The 25,140-nt window shown below is 41.7% G+C and overlaps 1 protein-coding gene across 1 annotated transcript; it reads left to right on the top strand.

Moving 5' to 3' along the window:
* Positions 1–18,600: 18,600 nt before the first annotated feature.
* On the top strand, positions 18,601–20,921 carry LOC148577630 (uncharacterized). Its single transcript, XM_088502900.1, has 4 exons — positions 18,601–19,107; positions 19,273–19,896; positions 20,167–20,466; positions 20,706–20,921. The coding sequence occupies exons 1-4, from the start codon at positions 18,601–18,603 to the stop codon at positions 20,919–20,921; spliced, it is 1,647 nt and encodes a 548-aa protein (XP_088359026.1).
* The last annotated feature ends 4,219 nt before the right edge of the window (positions 20,922–25,140 follow it).

Here is a 25,140-nt window from a genome sequence, read left to right as displayed (position 1 = left end):
ATGCAATCGGGCTTAAAACTCACATTCCTGTGTGTTCTTAGCTCAAAAATCATGTTCCAAAATTAATTCCTTCAAGAAAGTTCAATACAATTTTTTTTTTCAAATTGGTGGGGTGCTGATGAGCGGATAATTTATACCCTTTTGGCATTATTTTTACATAGTTTTTAGTATGATTTAATTACTTTTTATTATATTTTTATTAGTTATTATTCAAAAATAACATTTTTGGACTTTACTATGAGTTTGTGTATTTTTCTGTGATTTCAAGTATTTTCTGGCTGAAATTGAGGGACTTGAGCAAAAATTTGATTCAGAGGCTGAAAAAGGACTGCAGATGCTGTTGGATTATGACCCTCCTGAACTCGAAGTAGATTTTCTAGAGCTACAAAAGCCCAATTGGTGAGCTCTCAATTGCGTTGGAAAGTAGACATCCTGAGCTTTCCAGAAATATATAATAGTTCATACTTTTCCCAAGATTTGATGGCCCAAACTGGCGTTCAAAGTCAGCCTAAAACATCTTGGCGTAAAACGCCCAAACTGGCACCCAAGCTGGCGTTTAACTCCAGGAACAGCCTATGCATGTGAAAGCTTCAATGCTCAGCCCAAGCACACACCAAGTGGGCCCCGAAAGTGGATTTCTGCACTATCTGCACTTAGTTACTCATTTTCTGTAAACCTAGGTTACTAGTTTACTATAAAAACTATTTTTAGAGATTTATTTTACATCTTTGGAATTTCTTTTGATCACTTTTGATCTTAGAGACCATTGTACACGTTTGGGGGCTGGCCATTCGGCCATGCCTAGACCTTTCACTTATGTATTTTCCACGGTGGAATTTCTACACCCCATAGATTAAGGTGTGGAGCTCTGCCGTTCTTCATGAATTAATACAATTACTACTATTTTTCCTTCAATTCACGCCTACTTCTTCTCCAAGATATACTCTCGTACTTAATTCAGTTATGTCAGAATGAAGGGGTGACCCATGACAATCACCCAATCTTCGTTACTCGCTTAACCAAGATCGTGTGCCAGACAACCACAAAGCGGTCTACATGATGTTCAACGTAGTCATTGGACGACAGCCGGAGTATATTCTTTTGGGTTTCTAATCTACAATTCACATCGTTTCTCCTGACAACAGAGCATCTGAATCTGAGATTAGAACCTTAGTGGTATAGGCTAGAACCATTAGCAGCATTCTTGATATCCAGAAAGTCTAAACCTTGTCTGTGGTATTCCGACTAGGATCTGGGAAGGGATGACTGTGACGAGCTTCAAACTTGTGAATGTTGGGCATAGTGACAGTGTGCAAATGGACAATGGTTCTATTCCGACGCTAGCGAGAACCGACAGATGATTAGCCATGTGGTGACAGCGCATATGGATTTGTTTTCATCGGAGAGGATCATACAGCTTGCCATGGAAGGAGGTAACACATGGTTGGAAGAAGGCAATAGGAAAGCAAAAGTTCAGAAGCAACAAAGCATCTCCAGATGCTTATCTGAAAATCCCACTAATGAATTACATAAGTATCTCTATTTTATTTTTTGTTTATTTATATTTTAATAATCAAAACCTCATAACCAATTGAATCCGCCTGACTGAGATTTACATGGATGACCATAGCTTGCTTCAAGCCGACAATCTCCGTGGGATCGACCCTTACTCACGTAAGGTATTACTTGGACGACCCAGTGTACTTGCTGGTCAGTTACACGGAGTTGTGAAGAAAAAGTGTGAGATCACGATTCCGCATACCAGGTGCCCTAAAACAATTTTCTTGAAAAAGAAATCATCATTCTAACCAAGTAGTCCTAACATAAAAAGAAATAGTAAAATATATACAAACTCTAACTATCATGCAACCTAACATGCAGTGCAACAACTAAATAACAAAGAAGATTAAGAATTGGTGTTGGAAAAGAAAGTGGTTACCCATGGAGGTCGTTTCTCGACCTCCTCACACTTGAAGGTTGCACCGTCCTCGATGCATGCAAAGAAGAGCAAGGTGGATGGTTTGCTACAACTGATGAGCTCCTTCAAAAGGCTGTGCGGAGGGACTTGTTTGTCACCCCATTTAGAAGCTTTTCCTTTCCCTCTCGGTGGCCAGCCTTAAAGGAGAGAAAAAGAAAGAAGACTAAGCTCATAAGCAAAGATCTCAAAGCAAATAGAACATAGGCGGGGGCAAATGCCAAATAAGAGCAGGGTCTCAACTATATGGTAGCTACAACATGTAAGTGAGGAAGCAATGTAAGCAAATGGCATATCAACTACTACTTGATGCAAGAGTAAAGTTAAAGCATGAAGAGCACTCAGAAGCATCAAGTTCAAATAAGAAAGAGTGGGTCATGAAAGATAATAGAAGTTCATGTCAATACACAAAGAATACAAGGGTCATAAAAGATAAAGCATTGACCTAAAACCTTCATCACCCAACAATATCAACAAGTCAAGAAGCACCAAAATGATCCAAGAAATACTCCACAGTTAAGTAGGAAAATTCAACACCATTATTAAAATAAAAAACTTAGAAAAGAAAAGAAAATAAGAATAAGCTACAAAAAAAAAATTAAAATGCAATGAATGAAAATGAGCAAATGCAACATACAAAAGAAAACGAAAAACAAGAAAAATTATAAGTGGAATTTTGGAGAAAGGGAGAAGAAGAAAGTAAGAAAGGAAGAAGAGAGAAGAAGATAGGTAGAAAGAAAGAAGAAGGCGAGAATAATGAAGAAGGAAGAAGAAAGAAGAAGAAGGGAACAAAAACAGGGGAGAAACAAGGCGCGAAGGTGACGCACACGCATTGGCAATGCACGCACGCAAAAAGCAGAAATAGAAAGTGATGCGTAAGCCTCGACCACGCGTACGCGTGGAACGCAGAAAAGAGAGGTGACGCGTACGCGTCATCCACGTGTACGCGTGGAGCTAAATTGTGCTATTCATACAAAAGCAGCACCACTCCAACGCAACTCTCTGGTTTTTGTACCAGGAGTCCCAACATCAGCTTTTCGACGCATACGCGTCGCTCACACTCACGTGTAGGTATGTGAAAAAGACCAGTGACGCGTACGCATCGTCCATGCCCACGCGTGGAACGCCTTTTTTTTTTAGAAACATAAAATAGAAACAATGCACTCTCTTAACCTACGAATAGTCTAAAGCAACCAAAATTTAAATTTAACAAAAATCTTGTAGTTTTTGAAAATTCATTCAAAGATAATACAAACAAAACTTGCACTTCAAGCAAAATGTAATTCAAAAATAACTATTCTAATCAAAAAATGAATCTAATAAGCAACCTAGCAATCAAAGCAAGATATGCAAAAGTATAAAAAGAAGAAAACTACCTAACAATGGCAACCCAATTCATTCATTGATTATATGTATAAGAGAATGGAAAGAGTTTACCATGGTGGGGTGTCTCCCACCTAGCACTTTTATTTATTGTCCTTAAGTTGGACAATTCGGAGGCTCCTTGTCAAGGTGATTTATGCTTGTACTCATCCTTGAACTTCCAAAGGATGGTTGTTCCTCAAACGGTTGTCAGAATTTCCAACCGACTTCACCAAGCTTGGGTGAAGTTCTTCCCAAGAAATGAGTTCCCAAAATTGGCTTTCATGTTGTGATCTGGGATCCCATATCTTATTTTCACACCCGTCTTCAAGTTAATCATCATTGTTCCATCCAGGTGGTAGGCACATAGAATTCTCATTAAAGCACCAAATTATCCTCCTAGATTCATACAACTTAGCACTCTTCCAACCATGGGACCTATGCCTTGAGGGTTCAACCTTAATGAGCCTAACATCATTTTGCCGACCACTACACAATTCTCTCTTACTCTTCAATCCACAAAGAACTTTAAGTTGCCCATCTGTTTCAAGCAAACCATATTCAAGTGGGAAAGTAAAGCTTAGGGATAAGAATTTTACCCACTTGAATGTTATATTGGATGGTAACTTAGGAAGGGAGGTCTCCAACAACTTGGTCAAAGCAATTTTCACTCCCTTGTGCTCTTCTTGGATGACATCCACCTCTTGACAAGCTCCCTCAATTTCAATTCCTTGTTTGCCAACTCCTTCTATACATCCCTCATTGCTCAAGCCATGTGTTGGAGGTTGTGCTCTAGCCTCCTCAACATCAATTTCACAACACAATGAGAAAAGTTCAACAATCTCAAATAGCACATTAGTTGGTGTGGAATCATCTTCAATAATAGGACTTGTCACTTGCTCAACTTCTTTCAATCTTTCATCATCCACAATATGCTCAAGAGGTTGCACATTATCCTCTTCAACATCAATTTCAAGCTCAATGGAAGAAGGTTCCACCACTTCTACAAAATCACCAACAACATCACTTGGTGTGGAAGTGTCTTCAAGATTGAAACCCACCTCTTGTTCAACTTCGTCTAGGTCTTCAACCACCCCTTCTTTTTCAACAATCTCTTCCTCCTCCACTTGTTGCAAGACATACCCCATCTCCTTGTCCTCATGTTCGGATTCTAAAATCTTCTTCATGCTCCACTCTTCAGTTGATTTTTCACATTCATCCGTGGAGATGCTTTATCTATGGTATAAATCTCATGAGTCCAAGTTGGCTTTAACTTTGGCAAGGTTAGCCTAAATAGCTTCATTCATCTTTTGGGCTTCCTCTTGCTTCTTTTGACGGATGATTGCTTGAAGCCAATCCATTGCTTCCTTGAAACGATCCCTTGGCTCTTGTTCCACTTGACTAACATAAGTAGAATCATGTTGCTCTTGGATTGATGGGTACGGATATTCTTCCATGGAGGGTTGTGGTGGAAAGGGAAATTCATCTTGTGGTTGAAAATTCTCATACATGGGAGGTGGTTCATCTTGCTAATGGTATGGAGGTGGTGGTTCTTGAAAGTATTGAGGTTGGAATTGTTGTGGTTCTAAGTATGGTTCATATGGCTCATAAGGTGGTTAGTATGGTGGATATGGAGGTGTTTGGTGGTATGGGGTTTGTGAGTATAATGGTTGATGGCTATATTAAGGAGGGGATTCATAGACATATGGTGGTGGTTGTTGATAATCACAAGGAGGTCTACCATAGCCATTGGATTGTTATGCATCATGGAATGGCTCTTGCTCATAGCACATTTGGGAAGGTTGTTGCCAAGAGGGTTGATCAAATCCTTGAGGCTCCTCCCCTCTTTGATTGTTCCATCCTTGATGCATGTTGTCATTGTAATTCCCATCTCCTACAACATAGTTAGAACCAAACTCATAGCCAAAAGGGTGAGAATTTATAGTGAAAAGAGGAAATAAAGATAAAAACCAATAAGAAATAAAGAAAACAAACTCCTAACTACTGGTAAACCAAGAAATAACCAAAAGTGTTAAGTGATATATGTGTTAACCAAGAAATAACCAATAAGAATTTATTACCATTCGATGCCTTGATATATGTGTTAAGTGATTTCAGGGTTTATAGGGTAGAAATGGCTTAGAGGATGGAAAGGAAGCATGCAAAAGTGGAAGGAATACAAGAAATTGAAGGAATTGCTAAGCTGTCAAGCCTGACCTCTTCGTACTAAATCAATCATAACTTGAGCTACAGAGGTCCAAATGAGGCGGTTCTAGTTACGTTGGAAAGCTAACATCCAGGGCTTCAAAATGATATGAAATTTTCTATATTTGCCATGAAGTTAAGCAATGTGCATGCGTGACCTTGCAAAAGTTTAGCGACGCATACGCGTGGGCGTCGCGTACGCGTGACGTGTGCCGCATGCAGAAATTGCAGAAAATACTGGGGACGATTTTGGGCTGGTTTTGGACACAGTTTTCGGCCCAGAAAACACAGATTAGAGGCTGTAGAATGGGGGAATCATTCATTCATTGACACAACTTTCTTTCACATAATTTTAGGTTTTAAATGTAGTTTTCTAGAGAGAGAGGAGAGTTTTAGGATTCTTAGGTTTAGCTATTTTCAATTTTAGATTTCTACTTTGCTTTAATTTAGTTTCTCTTCTACTCTTATTTGTTCTAGCACTTTAGTTTATATATCTTCCTTTGTTGATTTACTTATTCTCCAATTTAGTTTATGAATTCTCATGTTAGATTTGATTTTCTATTTAATGCAATTTGAGGTATTTCATGTTTATTGCTTCTTCCTTTATTTGTTATCATTGATGTTTGCAATTGGTTGTTTAGATTTAATATTCCTTGCTAGTTTTCTATGTTTTAATGTTGTACCTACGAAGTGTTTGATAAAATGCTTGATTGGATTTTAATGTAGATTTCTCTCCTCTTGGCTTTGGTTGAGTAATTGGAGACTCTTGAGTTATCAAAATCCTTTGTTGATTGATAATTGAAAGTTGCTAATTGATTTAGATCCCTCTAAAGCTAGTCTTTCCTTAGAAGTTGTCTAGGACTTGAGGAATCAAATTGATTCATCAACTTGACTTTCCTTCATAGTTAGAGGTTAACTAAGTGGGAGCAATAGACAATTGATGTCACAATTGATAAGGATAGCTAGGATAGGACTTCTAATTCTCATACCTTGCCAAGGGCTTTCTTAATTATTAGTTTATTTTCTTATCATTTACATTCCTTGTTCAACCTTTCAAAAACCTAAAAAGATACTTTTCCATAACCAATTATAAGTACACCTCCCTGCAATTTCTTGAGAGACGACCCGAGGTTTAAATACTTCGGTTTAATTTTATTGGGTTTATTTTAGTGACAACCAAATTTTTGTATGAAAGGATTATTGTTGGTTTAGAAACTATACTTGCAACAAAAATTTATTGTGAAATTCTAAACCGTCAAAAATCCGTTCGTCAAAATGGCACCGTTGCCGGAGAATTGCAAATGTGTGCCTTATTATTGGTTATTGTGAATATTGTGAATACATTTGCGTTTTTGTTTCTTTGTTAGTTGTTTCTAGTTTTAGGAGTTTAGCTTCATTATTCCTTATTAGTTTTTGTTTTTATTTTCTCTTGATACTATGAATTCTCACCTCTTTGGCTCTGAGTTTGGTTACAATCATGTTGTAGGAAGAGGAGATTACAATGTAAGCTTGCATCAAGGATGGGAAAATCAAAGATGGGAGGAGCCACAAGGATTTGATCAACCCTCTTGGCAACAACCTCCACCAATTTACTATGAGCAAGAGCCATTCCGAGGTGCGTATCAGGATGATGGATATGGTGGACCCCCTTGTAGTTACCAACAAGCCCCACCATATGCTTAAGAACCACCTCCGTATTATGAGCCTTTTCTCCCAACAAATGAACCCTCCTATCCACCCCAAGCTCCCATAGATGATACCTTTAGTGTTATTCGTCGAGGGCAACAAGAGCTTCAGACCACACTCATCTATAATTCCACCGGTCTCACTTCTACTCTCCAAGCTCTTATATCCCGTATGGATCCATCCTTTACCCCCAATACTCAACCCTCAAGCTCTAGTGCACTTCCTTTTCACCCATGTCCATCAATTTAAGAGCAACATAATCAAAATTACGCTATTGACATGGAACAAGAGAGAAGGGATCGTCTTAGGAAAGTAATGGATCAGCTTCACGCATACTTACTTCAAGAGAAGCAAGAGGAGGCCCAAAAAAGTGGAGGTAGGAGAGACCCTTGAAGATGAAGGAGTAGTTGAGGAATTAGGAGTAATTAAAGAAAGTTGTCAAGAGATGGAAGTTATCAAGGAGGAGTTAGATTTTGTACTAGAGCAAGTGGAGAAAACCAAAATTATCGAAGAAGAGGAAGTGGTTGAGGACTTAGGAGATGCAGAACCTCCATGGGAATCTCATGTCATAGAGTCTCCTTCCAAGACATTTGAATTTGATGTTGAGGAGGGTGTACAACCTCCGAGGCATATCATGGTTGAAGACTTTGAGGAGGTTGATCATGAGATGGGTTCAACAATTAATGAGTTTTGACCTACAATTGAACCCTCTCCTATTGAACTAGAGGAAGAGGTTAATGTTGCAGAAGCTTGTCAAGAGGTGGAGATCATCAAAGAGGAGCGCAAGAGATTGAAGCATACATTGGCAAGGCCGCCACTGGAGATACCTTCCCCCAAGCCATTGCCATCCAACACAACATTCAAGTGGGTAAAATTCTTATCCTTAAACTCTACCTTCCCACTTGAATATGGTCTGCTTGAAATGGATGGACAACTTAGAGCTATCTGCGGTTTTAAGAGTAAAAGGGAGATGGTTAGCGGTTGGCAACACCATCCTAGGTGCGTTATGGTTGGAAGCTCAAGGCCTAATTGCAAGGGTTGGTATAATTCTCAATTGATTGGGTCTAGGAGGATGTTTGAGTTCTTAAATGAGAATTCCAAGGCTAAACCACTCGGATGGAATCATGATGATCAACTTGAAGACAGGTGTAGAAACAAGATTTGGGATCCGGGCATACAAGAGGATCAATTTTGGGAGCTCAAAGCTTGTGGAGAACTTCATCAAGGCATGGTGAATTTATTTGGAGATGTTGAAGCTTATTGGAAGTCTAAGCGTTGGTGGCAGTTTTAAGATGAGTTCAAGCACAAGCCACCATGACAAGGAGCCCACCAAATGTCCAACTTAAGGACAATAACTAAAAGTGCTAGGTGGGAGACAACCACCATGGTACAATCTTTCATTTTTATTCTTAGTTTTATTTTATTTTATTTTTATCAGTGTTCATTCATAGTTTCTGCATCATCACCTGTATTCTGCATATATATAAAAAAAGGGGACTGACGCGCTAGCGTCTACGATGCGCACGCGTCGTATGTGTATGCGCAAATGAACAGAGAGTTGCGCGAGAGCCGAGCTGGAGGAGTGCCTGGCGCATAAGCCAACCCACGCGTACGCGTGCCCCACGCGTATGCGTCCCATGAGTTTTCACAAATCCATGTGTAAGCGCCCGTGACACGTACGCGTGGAATGAAAAATCGGCGTAGTAAGGTAATTGAACAGAGAGTTGGGCTGCCATTATGCTGGAATCACGCGAGCAGTCACGGGTACGCATGACCGACGCTCACGCGTCAGTGTGTATTTTTGGCGACGGGCGATGCTTACGCGTTACCTGGCCGTTTCCGTTTTCACGTGCACGCGTGATGCACGCACGCGCATCGCGTCTTGTTTTTCATTTCCTTCTTCGTTCTTCTCTCATTTCTCCTTCTTTCTCCCTCCTTTCTTACTTTCTTCTTCTTCATTTCTTTAACTTCTCATCCTCATTCTCTTTCATTCTGTTTTCCTTATTGCATTTGCATACTTTTCTTCATTGCATTTTAATTTTGTTCATGTTTTTATTTTCTTTTCTAACTTCCTATTTTGTCATTGGTGTTAAATGTCTTATTCAACTGTTGCATCTTTTCTTGCATTATTTTGGTGCTTCGTGACTTGTTTCAAATTGTTGGGTATTATTAATTATAAGTCAATGCTAATTTCTATGACACTTGTATTTCATTTGCATTGATATGCATTCATACTATCTTGCATTACCCACACTCTCTTCCCCTTTGTTGCAATTTTTGCACTATTGATATGCCATTTGCTTCAAGTGTTTTCTCACTTGCATGTTGTAGCTACCATGTAATTGAGACCCTCATTATTTGGCATTAACCCACCCATACATTATTTGTTTTCTTATATTTATTTCTGGGTTACTTTTTTCCTCTTCTTTCAGGATGGCCACCGAGAAGGGAAAGGAAAAGCTTCTCAATGGGACGACAGACAAGTCCATTTACACAATCTTTGGAGAAAAAGCGTCAGTTGGAGCCACCCGTCCACTTGCACATCTTAGCATGCACCGACGACGGTGCAATCTTTAAGTGTGGGGAGGTCGATACCGACTTTCATGGGTTAGTTATTTCCTATTTCAACACCAATGTTTAATTTTCCTTGTTAAAGTAGTTGTTGCATTTGCATGTTTGATTGCATGTTTGTTTGATTTTGTGCATATTCTCATACAACTACTTGATTGGAGTGATAAGTTCTTTTCCAAGACCCTTTTTATAGCATTTCACTAATTTAAATTAAAACTTTTTTGTTAAACTTGTTTGGAGATTTTAATTTGGAACATGGGCTATAGCTAAGAACACACAACCTGTGAGATTTGAGCTTAATTATATGGTTACATTATTTAACCATGATTTTTATTCTTGTGTGTTTCCTTTCTATGATTGCAATCTATGGTTTGTTCCATTCTATATGTCCATTGTTTAGTGTATTTGCATGCATACATATGATTGAGGCCATCATTTGTTATTAGCTCACTTATCCCAAATAGCCTACCACTTCAATTACCTTTGTTTGCCACTTTGAGCTTTTTTACCCCCATTTGTTCTATATCTTACCACATCACTAGCCTTAAGCGAAAAAGTAATTAATTACCTCATTTGAATCTTTGGTTAGCTTAAGATAGAGATTGTGTATCAATTAAGTTGGGGAATTATTGGAACTTGGGTTGATGAGAAAGTGTTGAGTTTTATTGACAAGATATTGTGAATTTGGGTGCTTACTCATGTGAAACCAGAAAAACCATATGTATTGAAATGTTATGTTTGCTTTCATGTTTTTAAAAAAAAATTAAAAATAAATAAATAAATAAATAAATAAGGGATAAAATTATCCCAAAGTTAAGTTCAATAAAAGGATCGGTGCATATGTGATAAAATAGAAGAAAACTCTGATACATGAGTAGGTGAAATATACAAAAGTGAGATTATGGGTAGCTAGGCATGATTTTAGAATTATATAGAGTATGTGTGTGTGTTAGGTGAGAACATAGGTTAGTCAAAGATTCATATTATAGCTCACTTGGCCATACATATATCCTCATCGTTACCTTAGCCCCATTACAACCTTGAAAAGACCTCATGATGTTTACATTTGTACATTAAATATTTGTTGATTGGTTAGATGAAGAACAAAGTTTTAGAAAGCATGACTAGAGGAGATTAGAGTGAATTAACCCTAGACACTTGAGCGATTAGAGTGAATATACACTTCCAGTGAGGGTTCAACGCTTGATTCTGTGTTCCCAGCATTCATGAGCTATCTTCTTACAAGTTTACTTGTCTCTTATTGTGTGATTTGAATTAGTGGAATCTGATTTATGTTTGTCTTGGAGAATTTGTTTACTTTTAACCAAGTAGGTAGAAGTATTTTTGCATTTAGTTGCATTCATATAGATAGGTTGCATTTCATAAGTTTTACCATTCCTCTTCACTCCTTTATAGCTTCTCTTGAGCTTAGCATGAGGACATGCTAATGTTTAAGTGTGTGGAGATTTGATGCAACACTATTTCGTGGTACATTTTATGCTTAATTGAGTGGATTTTATCCACTAAACTTACACTTATTCATATAATTTGCATGTTTTACATTTCCTTCCTAATTCTGTGCTTTGATTGAAAACATGCTTCTTTGGCCTTAAATTGCTAATTATTAATCCTCTCTTATTAACATTCGATGCCTTGATATGTGTGTTAAGTGATTTCAGGGTTTATAGGGCAAGAATGGCTTAGAGGATGGAAAGGAAGCATGCAAAAGTGGAAGGAATACAAGAAATTGAAGGAATTGCTAAGCTGTCAAGCCTGACGTCTTCGTACTAAATCGATCATAACTTGAGCTACAGAGGTCCAAATAAGGCGGTTCCAGTTGCATTGGAAAGCTAACATCTGGGGTTTCTAAATGATATGCAATTTGCCATAGTTGCCATGTATTTAAGCGATGCACATGCGTGCATCACACGTACGCATGACCTTGCAAAAGTTCAGCGACGCGTACACGTGGGCGACGCGTACGCGTGACGTGCGCCGCATGCAGAAATTGCAGAAAATACTGGGGACGATTTTGGGCTGGTTTTGGACCCAGTTTTCGGCCCAGAAAACACATATTAGAGGCTGTAGAATGGGAGAATCATTCATTCATTGACACAACTTTCATTCACATAATTTTAGGTTTTAGATGTAGTTTTCTAGAGAGAGGAGAGAGCCTCTCTCCTCTCTCTAGGTTTTAGGATTCTTAGGTTTAGCTATTTTCAATTTTAGATTTCTACTTTGCTTTAATTTAGTTTCTCTTCTACTCTTATTTGTTCTATCACTTTAGTTTATCTATCTTCCCTTGTTGATTTACTTATTGTCTAATTTAGTTTAAGAATTCTCATGTTAGATTTGATTTTCTATTTAATGCAATTTGAGGTATTTCATATTTATTGCTTCTTCCTTTATGTGTTATCATTGATGTTTGCAATTGGTTGTTTGGATTTAATATTCCTTGCTAGTTTTCTATGTTTTTATGTTGTGCCTACCAAATGTTTGATCAAATGCTTGATTGGATTTTAGTGTAGATTTCTCTCCTCTTGGCTTTGGTTGAGTAATTGGAGACTCTTGAGTTATCAAACTCCTTTGTTGATTGATAATTGAAAGTTGCTAGTTGATTTGGATCCCTCTAAAGCTAGTCTTTCCTTAAGAGTTGACTAGGACTTGAGGAATCAAATTGATTCATCCACTTGACTTTCCTTCATAGTTAGAGGTTAACTAAGTGGGAGCAATAGACAATTGATGTCACAATTGATAAGGATAGCTAGGATAGGACTTCTAATTCTCATACCTTACTAAGAGCTTTCTTAATTATTAGTTTATTTTCTTATCATTTACATTCCTTGTTCAACCTTTCAAAAATACAAAAAGATACTTTTTCATAACCAATTATAAGTACACCTCCCTGCAATTCCTAGAGAGACGACCCGAGGTTTAAATACTTCGGTTTAATTTTATTGGGTTTGTTTTAGTGACAACCAAATTTTTGTATGAAAGGATTATTGTTGAAACTATACTTGCAACGAGAATTTATTGTGAATATGTAAACCGTCAAAAATCCGTTCATCAGTTGCACAGGAAATAAAATAGAAACACATCAACCGAAACTGGGAGCTCGAGATACTCGCAAATGAGCTCAAACGTTCGGATGGCCGCCTAGCTATTTGGGTGTAATTGGGATGGTGCCACGAAATAGCGACTCAATAACGCATGAACAAAACTGGAGAAGCGAAGCCGTACACCAAGCCGCGTGAATATCGACTTGTATACCCACTCCAATCCGGCACGGTGGGCGAGTTTGGATTTATATAACAAACCCTCTCGTCAACCACAGAGAGCGCGAGCTCGTATTGACGCTCGGCGTTGCCACCCCCACATATCGCTTCCTAGTCATGGAGCCACTGGAGATCCACCTCCATCATTCGAGACGGCGTCCCCCAAACGTCGGAATTCATCCAGTAGTACGTCGAAGGGATGCCGCTGGCCGGGACTACCGGAGCACCAACACCCTCACTCCTCCATCTTGAACCTACCAGAACCATATGGTGGAAAATAGTAGAAAAACACAAAACACCAAATTTACCATCTACCATAATCTAATTTGAAAATAGCCAGAGAGAATGTGAAGCGAGATAGAGAGAGAGAGAGAGAGAGAGAGAGAGAGAGAGAGCAAAGAAGAGAAAGAGAAGCGGTTTTCCAAATGCTTTCAAAAAATGAAAAGACAAAAGGCAGAAACGGGAGGGAAGACCGAAATATCCCATCGCATTAAATGCCATCATGACGCTTGGAAAAACATAACTGACAAACTCTTCTTCGGAAAGAACAACAAGCACATCATAAGACGTCCAAACCGACCAAAACTCGAACGGTCTCCAACACTTAACCCCGGAGCAACCAAAAAACTCTCACGGCTCACGACCTTGACCGGAAAAACCGGATTACGAGCCTCCTAAATCACGACTATAGAAAGTGACGACCCCAAGCTCGCTTGCTCCCTTGCTTACGGGCCCAGTTTCCAAGCCCCACATCAGAACGGCCTCTCGGCCTACCTTCCAGACTTAGGCTCCTCTTCCAGCAACCCAAAATAAAGCCAAAAATGAAAAACACAGATCCTCCAACATTGAAACTGACCTTGCTCGCTCTCCCACTGCGGGGGCAACTGTTACGGATCTGACCCTCGGGTCCGTCCCGGGGTTGGCCCCGCCCTATCTCTAGAGGCCCAAACCGGCCTCCACATCTTCTAACCAATATTCAAATTCAAATACATCTCTTATCTTAGCTAAATAAGATAAGATGAGATAACTTCCACTAGCTATAAAAGGGGAGCCAAAGGCCCCCTCAGGTATGTCATTCATCCAACACACTTTATACCTCTCAGATCCATTCTGACTTAGGTGTCGGAGTGTCTTTGCAGGTACCATCCCCTATTGCTCCAATCAGACGATCCCCGTCAGCTACCTCGACCCGCCAGTTCTCGATCCATCTCACAACCCGTACCAAATACTTCTAGTACATATAAGTATCATACTCATTTTTTTTCTGAAAATTTATCTAATAATCATTCTACAAGTATTTTATAATGAGTGAAAATCTTTAATTCGTAATACAATTCATTTCAGTTAACATAATTTGGCAATTCTTCTATGAGTAATGTATTAATTTTATCTCCAATATTTTTGTCCTATTGAAGTCCACAACATTTCAAAATCGTCTCAAATAGAACGATTTAAATATTATGGACAACTTTAGAACTTACTCCAAACATTAAAAATAAAATCAATATTTTACTCTATATAATAATATTTATAGACAAATAGTATAATTTAACTTAATATAAAATTGAATAAATAAAACCAATACTATACTAATTTATAATATCTTGAATATCTTATTTAGTTTATATATATATATATATATATATATATATATATATATATATATATAATTAATACATGTATTTTTTAGTTAGCAATTAACAAAATGATTTAAAAGAGATGAATCGATGATTTATCTTATTTATAGTTGGCTTTAGAGCAAAACAAGCTAAACTTAAAAGAGATAATATTCATAGTTGGCTTACCGAAAAAGAAAATTGCTCATTAACAAAATCTTCTTATCAATAGCGAAACCGAACTCACCTCCTTTTTTTACCATATATCATATCATCCCATCTTTACATTAATTTAATATAACTAATATTTTGTTCCGTAATAATATTATGGATATATAAATTTAAAATTATATTAATTTTATCTTGACATTATAAAATACGACAAAAAATTAAAAATTTATAAAATCAAATTATTTTTACAAAAAAATTATTATATGAAAAACTTTTTAGTTATTATTTTCGTATAAAAGTTTAATTTTACTTATAATTAATTTTAGTATTCGTTATCTAAAATGAAAGAATTTAATGTGTATACATTTTCATTTAATTAAGTATTAAGTCTGTTACACAAGTAAAAATATTTAATTTTTATGTTTGTTATTTTAAAAATAATATTTTTCTCTCTCCTATATATATAAATATAAATAGATATTAGTATAAAAAAATTTATATTAATAGTTATAAAATTAACTCAAAATTAATTTTTTTTAAACAATTGAATGTTGATTTTAATTATTAATCACATCATTAGTATTTTTTTTAAATTATATTTTATAAATATTTGAAGGAAGAGAAGTGAAAGTATATATTAAAAATATAACCAGTGAAACTTTGAAACTAAATAAAAAAATATACATATAATAATAATAATATACTTTTATGTAAATAATATTACAAAATTAATTTTTAGTTATAAATTTAATATATTTTTTATAATTTTATGAATTTATTTAAATTATATTATTTTATTAATTTTATTTTTTTAAGAATAAAAATATAGAAAGAGACGGTGAATGAGAGAGAAAAGAGAGAAAAAGATAAAGAAAAAGAAAAGAGAGAGTTTATTAATTTTGGAGAGAAAAAATTATTTTAATTGTAATGAAAGAATATCTCGTGATATATTTTCATTTGTCATATTAGTAATATAAAATATAAATTATAAGTTATATATAAAGTGGGAAAGGTAGAAAAAATAGAGAAGGAGAAAGAGATAGATAAGAGATTGGAGGAAGAGAATTTGTTAATTTTAGAGAAAAATATTTTATCTTAATTTTAATTTTAATTGCAATTAGAGAATATTATGTTGCATAGTTTGATTGTTAAATTTGTAATTAGTCATTGATAATGTCATAATAATATGTAAAAAAAATAGAATTGGTGTATATGAATAAGAGAGATAGAGTAGATGAAGGAATGAAAGAGAGAAAAAAAGAGAAAAATCTTTAATTTTAGAAGAATAAATTTGATTTCAATTTCAATAAAAAAATACATATAGTATATTTTGATTTTAAAATTGTTACGGATCCGACCCACGGATCCCGCATACCCGGTTACCCGGGGACGACCCGCCTCAACACAAAGGCCCAAACACCGGCCCTTCAAAACCTCTAACCCAAATATCTCTCTCTTATCTTAACCAAATAAGATAAGATAAGATATTCATCTATAAATAAGAGGACCCAGGTCCCCCCCAGGTATTCATTCATTCCTCACACTTTCTACCTCTTAGATCCATTCTGACTTGGGCGTCGGAGTGTCTTTGCAGGTACCACCCCCATTGTTCCTGTCAAGCGACCCGGTTCCAGTTCCGTCCGCGGGTTCCCAATCCACCCTTCAAACCGTACCAGAGACTTTTCGTACATTGGCGCCGTCTGTGGGGAACCTGCGCCAGCTGGACCCAATGGGGGACGTCCTGGAGGAAACCCCCTCAAGCCAGGATGACTCTCAACCAATTAACCCAACCCCCGAGCACCGTGAAGTAACGAACCAAGCGAGAATAGCAAGCACTATTCAAAACGCGAACGATCACGACATCGCGGACCGACGACATCCTGAAAAAGCCAGCGACAAAGCAGCGCAGATCATCCAGGATCTCTGCCTCCGAGTCCAAGAACTCGAAGGCAAGATAACCGATAAAGGAAAACACAACAACGAGCACGGAAGCCATGCAACCTCCAGATCAAGATCTTGCCGCGGAAGGTCGCCAACCCGACAACACGACAGAAGAGACGGTCGCAGCTCAACACGCGATCATAGACACGAGAAATCGCCAGAACGGCGATACAACAAGAAACATAACCGCAGCGCTTCTCAAGATCTGAGTTATCAACACTACTCAGACGAAGATCGGAGAGACCGAAACACCAAACGCACGAGAAACGACCATATAATAATGGGAGCTACACCCTTCACAGAAAGAATCCTGAGGGCAAAACTCCCCAAAGGCTTCGACAAACCTACCGATATGAAATACGATGGAACTAAGGATCCCCAAGAACACCTAACAGCTTTTGAGGCCAGAATGAACCTAGAAGGAGCGGCCGACACGGTCCGATGCAGAGCCTTCCCGGTAACCCTCGCCGGGCCAGCGATCAAATGGTTCAACGCCCTCCCGAACGGATCCATAGCCAGCTTCCACGATATTACACGAAAGTTCATGGCCCAGTTCACTACTAGGATCACCAAAGCCAAACACCCCATCAGCTTACTAGGGGTCACGCAAAAACAAGAAGAATCCACAAGAAAATACCTCGACCGCTTCAACGACGAATGCCTAACGGTCGACGGACTCACGGATTCCGTCGCAAGCCTTTGCCTGACCAATGGGCTAATGAACGAAGATTTTCGCAAACACCTCACCACCAGACCGGTATGGACCATGCACGAGATCCAGAACGTCGCCAAAGATTACATCAACGACGAAGAAGTCAGCCAGGTCGTTGCCGCCAACAAACGGCAGCACGGCAACGCCCAGCGCGGCAACTCGGCTTCTCACCAAAACCCAACACTCAAAGAGAATCAATGGGACCACCCCAGGCCGACCAGTCGACCACCGAGAATAGGCAAATTCTCAAACTACACGCCCCTGACAGCCCCAATTACCGAGGTATACCACCAAATAGCAGATCGAGGCATCATTCCGAAAGCACGGCAACTCAAAGAAAGGACAGGAGGCAACAAGACCCTTTACTGCGAATACCACCGAGGTTACGGTCACAAAACACAAGATTGTTTCGACCTTAAAGACGCCATTGAACAAGCCATACGAGACGGCAAACTCCCAGAATTCGCCAAAATCATCAGAGAACCGAGACGCGCGGAAAGAGACAGGTCGTCGGAGAGGGAACGACGTAACCCGAGAACCCAAAAGCAACCCCCAAGCCCAGAGGAAGATCCAACCATCATAGTAAACGTCATCACAGGCAAAGACGTATCAAGCAAGTCAAAACTAACAAGGAAGAAAGACCTCAAGATAATGGCCGTAAGGAACCAAGTCCCAATCTCCGCGGCCGACAATACGATAACGTTCTTACCAGAGGACTGCCAACACGGCACCTCAGCCGAGGATGCCCCTTTCGTCATCTCAGCTAGAATCGGAACAGGACTCGTACGAAGGATACTGGTAGACACCGGGGCAGACTCAAACATCCTTTTTCGAGGAGCCTTCGATAAACTCGGACTCCGCAACGACAACCTCCAAACACACCGCCACGGCGTCACGGGACTCGGAGACAACTTCCTCAAACCAGATGGCTCAATCACACTTCCCATCATCATAGGAACGAGCAGCCAAAAGAAGACAATTCTATCTGAATTCGTAGTCCTAAAAGACTCCACAGCCTATAACGTGATTCTCGGAAGGAAAACAATCAACGACTTCTCCGCAGTTATCTTTACCAAATACCTCCTTATGAAATTCAGAACCGACGACGGCTCCGTCGGCACCATCCACGGAGACCGAGAAGTCGCAGCCAAATGCGACAACACCAGCCTAGCCCTAAGAAAGAAATCACGAGATGCGGCCGGAGTATTCCTAGCCGATCTGGATGCCCGACAAGACGGCCAACCCAGGCCAGAACCAGAAGGGGATATGGAAAAACTACAAATAGGGCCAACCAAGGATGAATACACCTTCATTAATAGGAACCTCCCATACGACCTCAAAGAGGAGCTCTCTCAGCTCCTGAAACAAAATAGGGACCTGTTTGCATTTACACCGGCCGACATGCCGGGAATAAGCCCCGACCTAATGTCTCACCGTCTAGCCGTGGATCCCAAAGCTAAACCAATAGCACAAAGGAGAAGAAAAATGTCACCGGACCGAGCCACCGAAGTCAAAAAACAAGTTAAAGCCCTACTCGAGGCCAACTTTATCCGAGAACTCCCCTACACGGCTTGGCTAGCCAACGTCGTACTGGTGAAAAAATCTAATGGGAAATGGCGAATGTGCGTCGACTACACGGACCTCAACAAAGCTTGCCCGAAGGACGCCTTCCCCCTACCAAACATCGACGGATTGGTAGACGCCGCATCCGGTCACCGATACCTCAGCTTCATGGACACATACTCCGGATACAACCAGATTCCGATGCACCGACCAGACGAAGAGAAAACAGCGTTCATCACCCCAGACGGGACGTACTGCTACACAGTAATGCCCTTCGGCCTAAAAAACGCTGGAGCAACCTACCAAAGACTGGTTAACAAGATATTCCGAGACTTATCCGGTAACAAATTAGAAGTTTACATAGACGACATGCTCGCCAAGACCGAATCCGGCGAACAACTAACCGACGACCTCAAGGTCATAATGAACACCCTACGAAAACACCAAATGCGACTCAACCCGGCAAAATGTGCCTTCGGAATGGAGGCAGGGAAGTTCCTCGGCTTCATGATTACGCAACGCGAAGTTGAAGCAAACCCAGAGAAATGTCGTGCCATCCTCGAGATGACGAGCCCCAAAAACCTTAAAGACATCCAAAGGCTTACCGGCCGACTAACGGCATTGTCACGCTTTCTCGGGGCCTCGGCCCAAAAAGCGACCCCCTTCTTCAAACTAATGAAAAAAGAAGCCCCCTTCAAATGGGAGACGGAATGTGAAGAAGCATTCCAACACTTCAAGAGGGTCCTAGCGGAACCACCAATCCTCGCCAAACCCCAAACAGGGGAAACACTCTACTTATACCTCTCCATAACGGAAGAGGCACTCGCAGCAGCACTCGTCCGTGAAAACGAGAAAAAGGAACAAAAACCCGTATACTTCATAAGCAAAGTCCTACAGGACGCGGAAGCCCGCTACTCACGCTTAGAAAAGCTAGCTTTCACACTCCTTACAGCCTCCCGACGCCTACGACAATACTTCCAAGCTCACCCCATAACGGTTCGAACCGACCAAGCGGTCAAACAGGTGTTACAGAAACCCGACCTAGCCGGAAGAATGCTAGCGTGGTCCATCGAACTATCTCAATTCCAGATCAAATTCGAACCCCGGAATGCGATCAAAGCACAAGCTATGGCCGACTTCATCGCCGAGATGACCCCGGGAAAGCTCACCCCCGATTCATGGAAACTACATGTCGACGGCTCATCAAACTCCACCTACGGAGGCGCCGGAGTCATACTCGAAAATCAAGACGGAATCACGATCGAACAATCGGTACGATACGAATTCCCGGTATCAAACAACCAAGCAGAATACGAGGCCCTCTTGGCAGGCCTTTCCTTAGCCCAGGAAGTCGGAGCAAAGGTCCTAGAAGTGAATACCGATTCACAAGTAGTCAGTTCCCAAATTAACGGAGACTACCAGACACGAGACCCCCTACTCCAACAATACCTCGCCAAGGTAAACGAACTAAGAGAAAGATTCGAACACGTCACCATACGGCACGTCCCCAGGGAACGAAATGCCAGAGCAGATCTACTCTCCAAGCTAGCCAGTACCAAACCCGGACACGGCAACAAATCGTTAATCCAGGAAGTCGTTAAGACACCTTCCGTGTCAACAACAACCAGCGCTCACCTGACAATCTCAAACCAGGGATCTTGGACCTACCCGATCCTGCAATACCTCCTCGATGGAACACTGCCACCAGATCACAAAGAAGAAAAGCGAATAAAAAGGGAAGCCGCCAACTATACCATTGTCGCAGGACAGCTGTACAAACGCGGATTCTCGCAACCCTTGCTCAAATGCATAGAACCCGAGAATACGGAGTACATACTCCGTGAAATCCACGAAGGCTGCTGCGGTCACCACGTCGGAGGCAAGACCTTAGCCCAAAAAGTCATCAGAGCAGGCTACTTCTGGCCTACGGTTATCCGAGATTCCATACAAATAGTTAAAAACTGCGACAAATGCCAAAGGCACGCCAATATCCACCAAGCCGCACCGCACCAGCTCAGCACCATATCGGCAGAACGGCCGTTCGGCACTTGGGGCATCGACCTCGTCGGACCTTTCCCAACGGCACCTGGCCAGCTTAGATACCCCATCGTCGCCATAGACTACTACACTAAATGGATCGAAGCCGAACCCCTGTCCTCCATAACAGCAACCCAATGCCGAAAATTCCTCTGGCGTCAGATCATCACCCGATTCGGGATCCCCGAGATCGTTATCTCGGACAACGGAACCCAATTTACCGACAAAAAATTTAGAGAATTTTTAGAGGGGCTACATGTATCCCACCGTTTCAGCTCGGTAGAACACCCTCAGACAAACGGACAGGTGGAATCCGCGAACAAAATAATCGTCAAAGGACTTAAAAAGCGGCTCGACGAAGCCAAAGGACTATGGGCCGACGAGCTCGGATCGGTCCTATGGTCATACCGAACCACACCCCAAACAACAACGGGAGAAACACCTTTCCGACTAACATACGGCGTTGAGGCGGTCATCCCGGTAGAAATCGGAGACCCAAGCCCCAGAAAAACGGTCGGAGGTAACGACGAGGAAGCAGAACGAGACCTCATTGACGAAACAAGAAGCATAACCCATCTCAGAGAGCTAGCCCTAAAGCAAAGAATCAGCCTGAGATACAATCACGGAGTCATCCGGCGAGAATTCGCGGCCAACGACCTCGTTTTACGACGAAACGGCATCGGTCCCCCGACCCCAGGAGAAGGGAAGCTCACCCCCAACTGGGAAGGACCATACAGAATCAAGGCCGTAATCGGAAAAGGAGCGTACAAACTCGAACGGCTCAGCGGCAACGAAGTCCCGAGAACATGGAACGCCGCCAACTTGCGACGGTACTACACCTAGACCAACCCACAAGGTCGCACCCTTGCCCTCATCTCTGTTTTTGTACTTCTCCTACCAGTATACAAATTCTAAGTGTTTTTATTTCATCTAAGTTTTAAACTCGGGTACTCTTTGCCGCCACCAACGGAGGGTTTTAACGAGGCCCAACCATCAATAAAAATTCCATTAAAACAGCTATTTATATTTTCCTAAACGTCCCAAAAAACGGAACGAAAACACGGCCACAACTGGGGAACTGATCACCCCCCAGGTCCAAAATACGCAGATATCCATGAAAAAACCCCGACCAAACGACGGTCTGAGGGAGCAAAATAGCCTAAAACGGAATACATGATAGGCCCGAACGGCCCAAAAACAACAAACGGAACATACGAAAGGCCCGAACGGCCGATAAGTACCATTAAAACAAAAATAAAGTGTTCCAAAATCAAAATACACGGCCCCCGGCCATCCGAAAATATCCAAAAGCACAGTTCAAAGAAAAAATCCAAAGAGATAAAAGTAAAAGCTACTCGAGGTCAACGATCTGGCCATCGCGAACAGTCTTGAAGGCCCCCATCACGGACACATCCACACCAGGAGCCAGCACTGAAGCTTGAGCCCTCATCGTTTCCTCGGTAGCCGCAATTGCGTCCTTCGCATCAGCTAGTAACTCCGTCTTCTCCCTCCTCAAGGCAGCAACCTCGGCCTTTAGAGCCTCCGACTCGGCGAGAAGCATGGCAGCCTGAGAACCTACATCAGAAGCCCGCTGCCGCTCCTCTGCCAGCTGAGAAAGAAGCGAAGTTTCAACCTCGGCAAGTCGAAGAATCTCTGACCCGGCCTCCTCAGAAGACTTCACAGCCCTCTCCCTCGCAGCTTCGGCAGCCTCAAGTTCCCCCTTCAACTTGGCTACCTCAGCATGAGAATGACGAAGCTTCTTGTCCAGCAAACCGACCTGAGCCATCACAGGCTCAGCCTTCCGAACAACAACGGCAGACCGGAGGAGAGCACGATACACCGACTTGGCCTGGAACGAAACATCGCAGCCATAAAAAAACGGCTCCGTTCCAGGCATCAAGTGTTGATCAATAAACCCCGGAGCATCGAAGCGTCGATCTATCACGCTGGGCACAAGACCTTCATCCTCAAAAGTCTCACTGCTCGGGTCCTCAAGCCTCTTTCTCTTCCGAGAAGCCTCAGCAGCCGTCACCACGACGACTTCAGGAGAGTTCGCAGGGCCAGGGGAAACTTGAGTATCGGCCCGCGCACCCGAGGAAATCACCTCCTGAGAAACCGGCTGCGACTCCACGGCAGGATTAGAAACGGGAGTAGCCGGGGATGACGACCCCTCCTCCTGGGCCATCGCCGCCTTCAGACGCGCCAAGGATGTCAAGCCACCAGCCATCTCAACTGCAAACAATACAAAAAAATTCCCAAGTTACAAAAACGGGAAACAAAACATAAAAACCAAAGAAAAAACAGACACACACCAACATATGACCGACAAGCAACCGGATCACCCATCACATCCCGGGGATTAAGAGGACGCTCTCCAAACAACTGCCACAGAACGAGAGCAATATCCCGCTCCTCCGAGGACAGGAACTCTTTCGAAACCCGAGTAAAAACCGACGGTCCCGCCTTAAAATTCCAGTAAGTGGGGAACCGACGATCACCCTCCAACGTCAACCAAAAGGGATGATGTCCCCCCGCGGGACGAACCTTAAAATAACCACTCTTGAAACCGTGGAAGGAGTCTTCATACAAACCGAAAATCCGACGATGGGGCTGAGCTCGGAAAGACACATACCCCTTTTTATGCTTCCCCTCCTTAGTCGGAAGAGTGCACAAGAAAAGGAAAAGAAAAACGTTTACTGAGGCAGGTAACTCTAAATAATCACAAACAAGCTCAAAAGACCGTATTGCCGCCCAGCTGTTCGGATGTAGCTGGGACGGCGCCACGGAGCACCGATTCAACAACTGCTGAACAAAAGGAGAAAAGGGAAGCCGAACACCAAGCCGGGTGAACATCGCCTCATACACCCACATCCAATCCGGCACTGTCGGGGAGTCGAGATTGGTATAGCAAACCCTCTCGTCAACCCCAGAGAGGGCAAGCTCGTAGTGGCGTTCGGCATCGCCACCCCCACAAACAGCCCCTTCATCACGGAGCCGTTGGAGGTCCGCCTCCGTCATCCGCGACGGTGTCCCCCAAACATCACTGGTGACCAAAAAAAAAAAGGTCAGGGACACCCCCCGCCGGGGCCACCGGAGCCCTCACACCCTCCATCCGTCGGCGAGCCATACCTAAAATATCGACGAGCACCACCGTCAGCTAAACCTCACGGCAGAAAACGACGGCGGGTAAAAAACCAAAAAATACCGCCACCGCACACCACCAATTATACGGTAGCACTCGCCCCAACCCTTTTCTAGGAAACCAACAGAACTATCTAAACCACCATACAAACACCACAAAACTACTCTAAAACAGCTACACTTAGCAAAAACAAAAACAAAATGCTGCAGAAAATAAAGCAGAAGAAAGCAAAAAGAAACAAGGGAGATGCTAACCTGATAAATCGAAGGAAGACAACCCCAAGGAAAGACGCCGCAAAAGAAATCCAACCGAAACCACAGAAAGCGAAAATGGAGAAGGGGAAATGCTGTAACTAGAAAGAGAAGCAATAGAGAAGTAAAAGCAGAACGAGGGAACTAAAGGAGAAAAACCAAAACGGTTTTTGAAAGAAGTACAACGACGAAAATACCCTTAGGAAAGCAAAACAAACGCAAGGGCAAAAAAGAAAAAGCACAACCTGCAATAAATACCCCTCGAAAAAAGGTAACGCCTCGAAGAACGCAACAGACGCGACCGATACGGAAGAGTCACGTCAGACCTAAACGGTCAGACGAATCTTCCACAAACACGGAGACCGAGGCACCGACCTCATCTCAAAGAAACCAGACGGGCACCCGAGAAAAATCGAGCCCATGACAAACGTCTCCCAGCGACAGACCGACCTCGCTCGCTCTCCCGCTGCGGGGGCAACTGTTACGGATCCGACCCACGGATCTCGCATACCCGGTTACCCGGGGACGACCCGCCTCAACACAAAGGCCCAAACACCGGCCCTTCAAAACCTCTAACCCAAATATCTCTCTCTTATCTTAACCAAATAAGATAAGATAAGATATTCATCTATA

Source organism: Arachis ipaensis, chromosome B1 (genome assembly GCF_059453495.1).
Source record: "Arachis ipaensis isolate K30076 ecotype BB chromosome B1, ASM5945349v1, whole genome shotgun sequence".
NCBI lineage: Eukaryota > Viridiplantae > Streptophyta > Magnoliopsida > Fabales > Fabaceae > Arachis > Arachis ipaensis.
The sequence above is the reverse complement of the archived record's forward strand: the minus strand, read 5'-3'. Positions and strand labels throughout refer to the sequence as shown.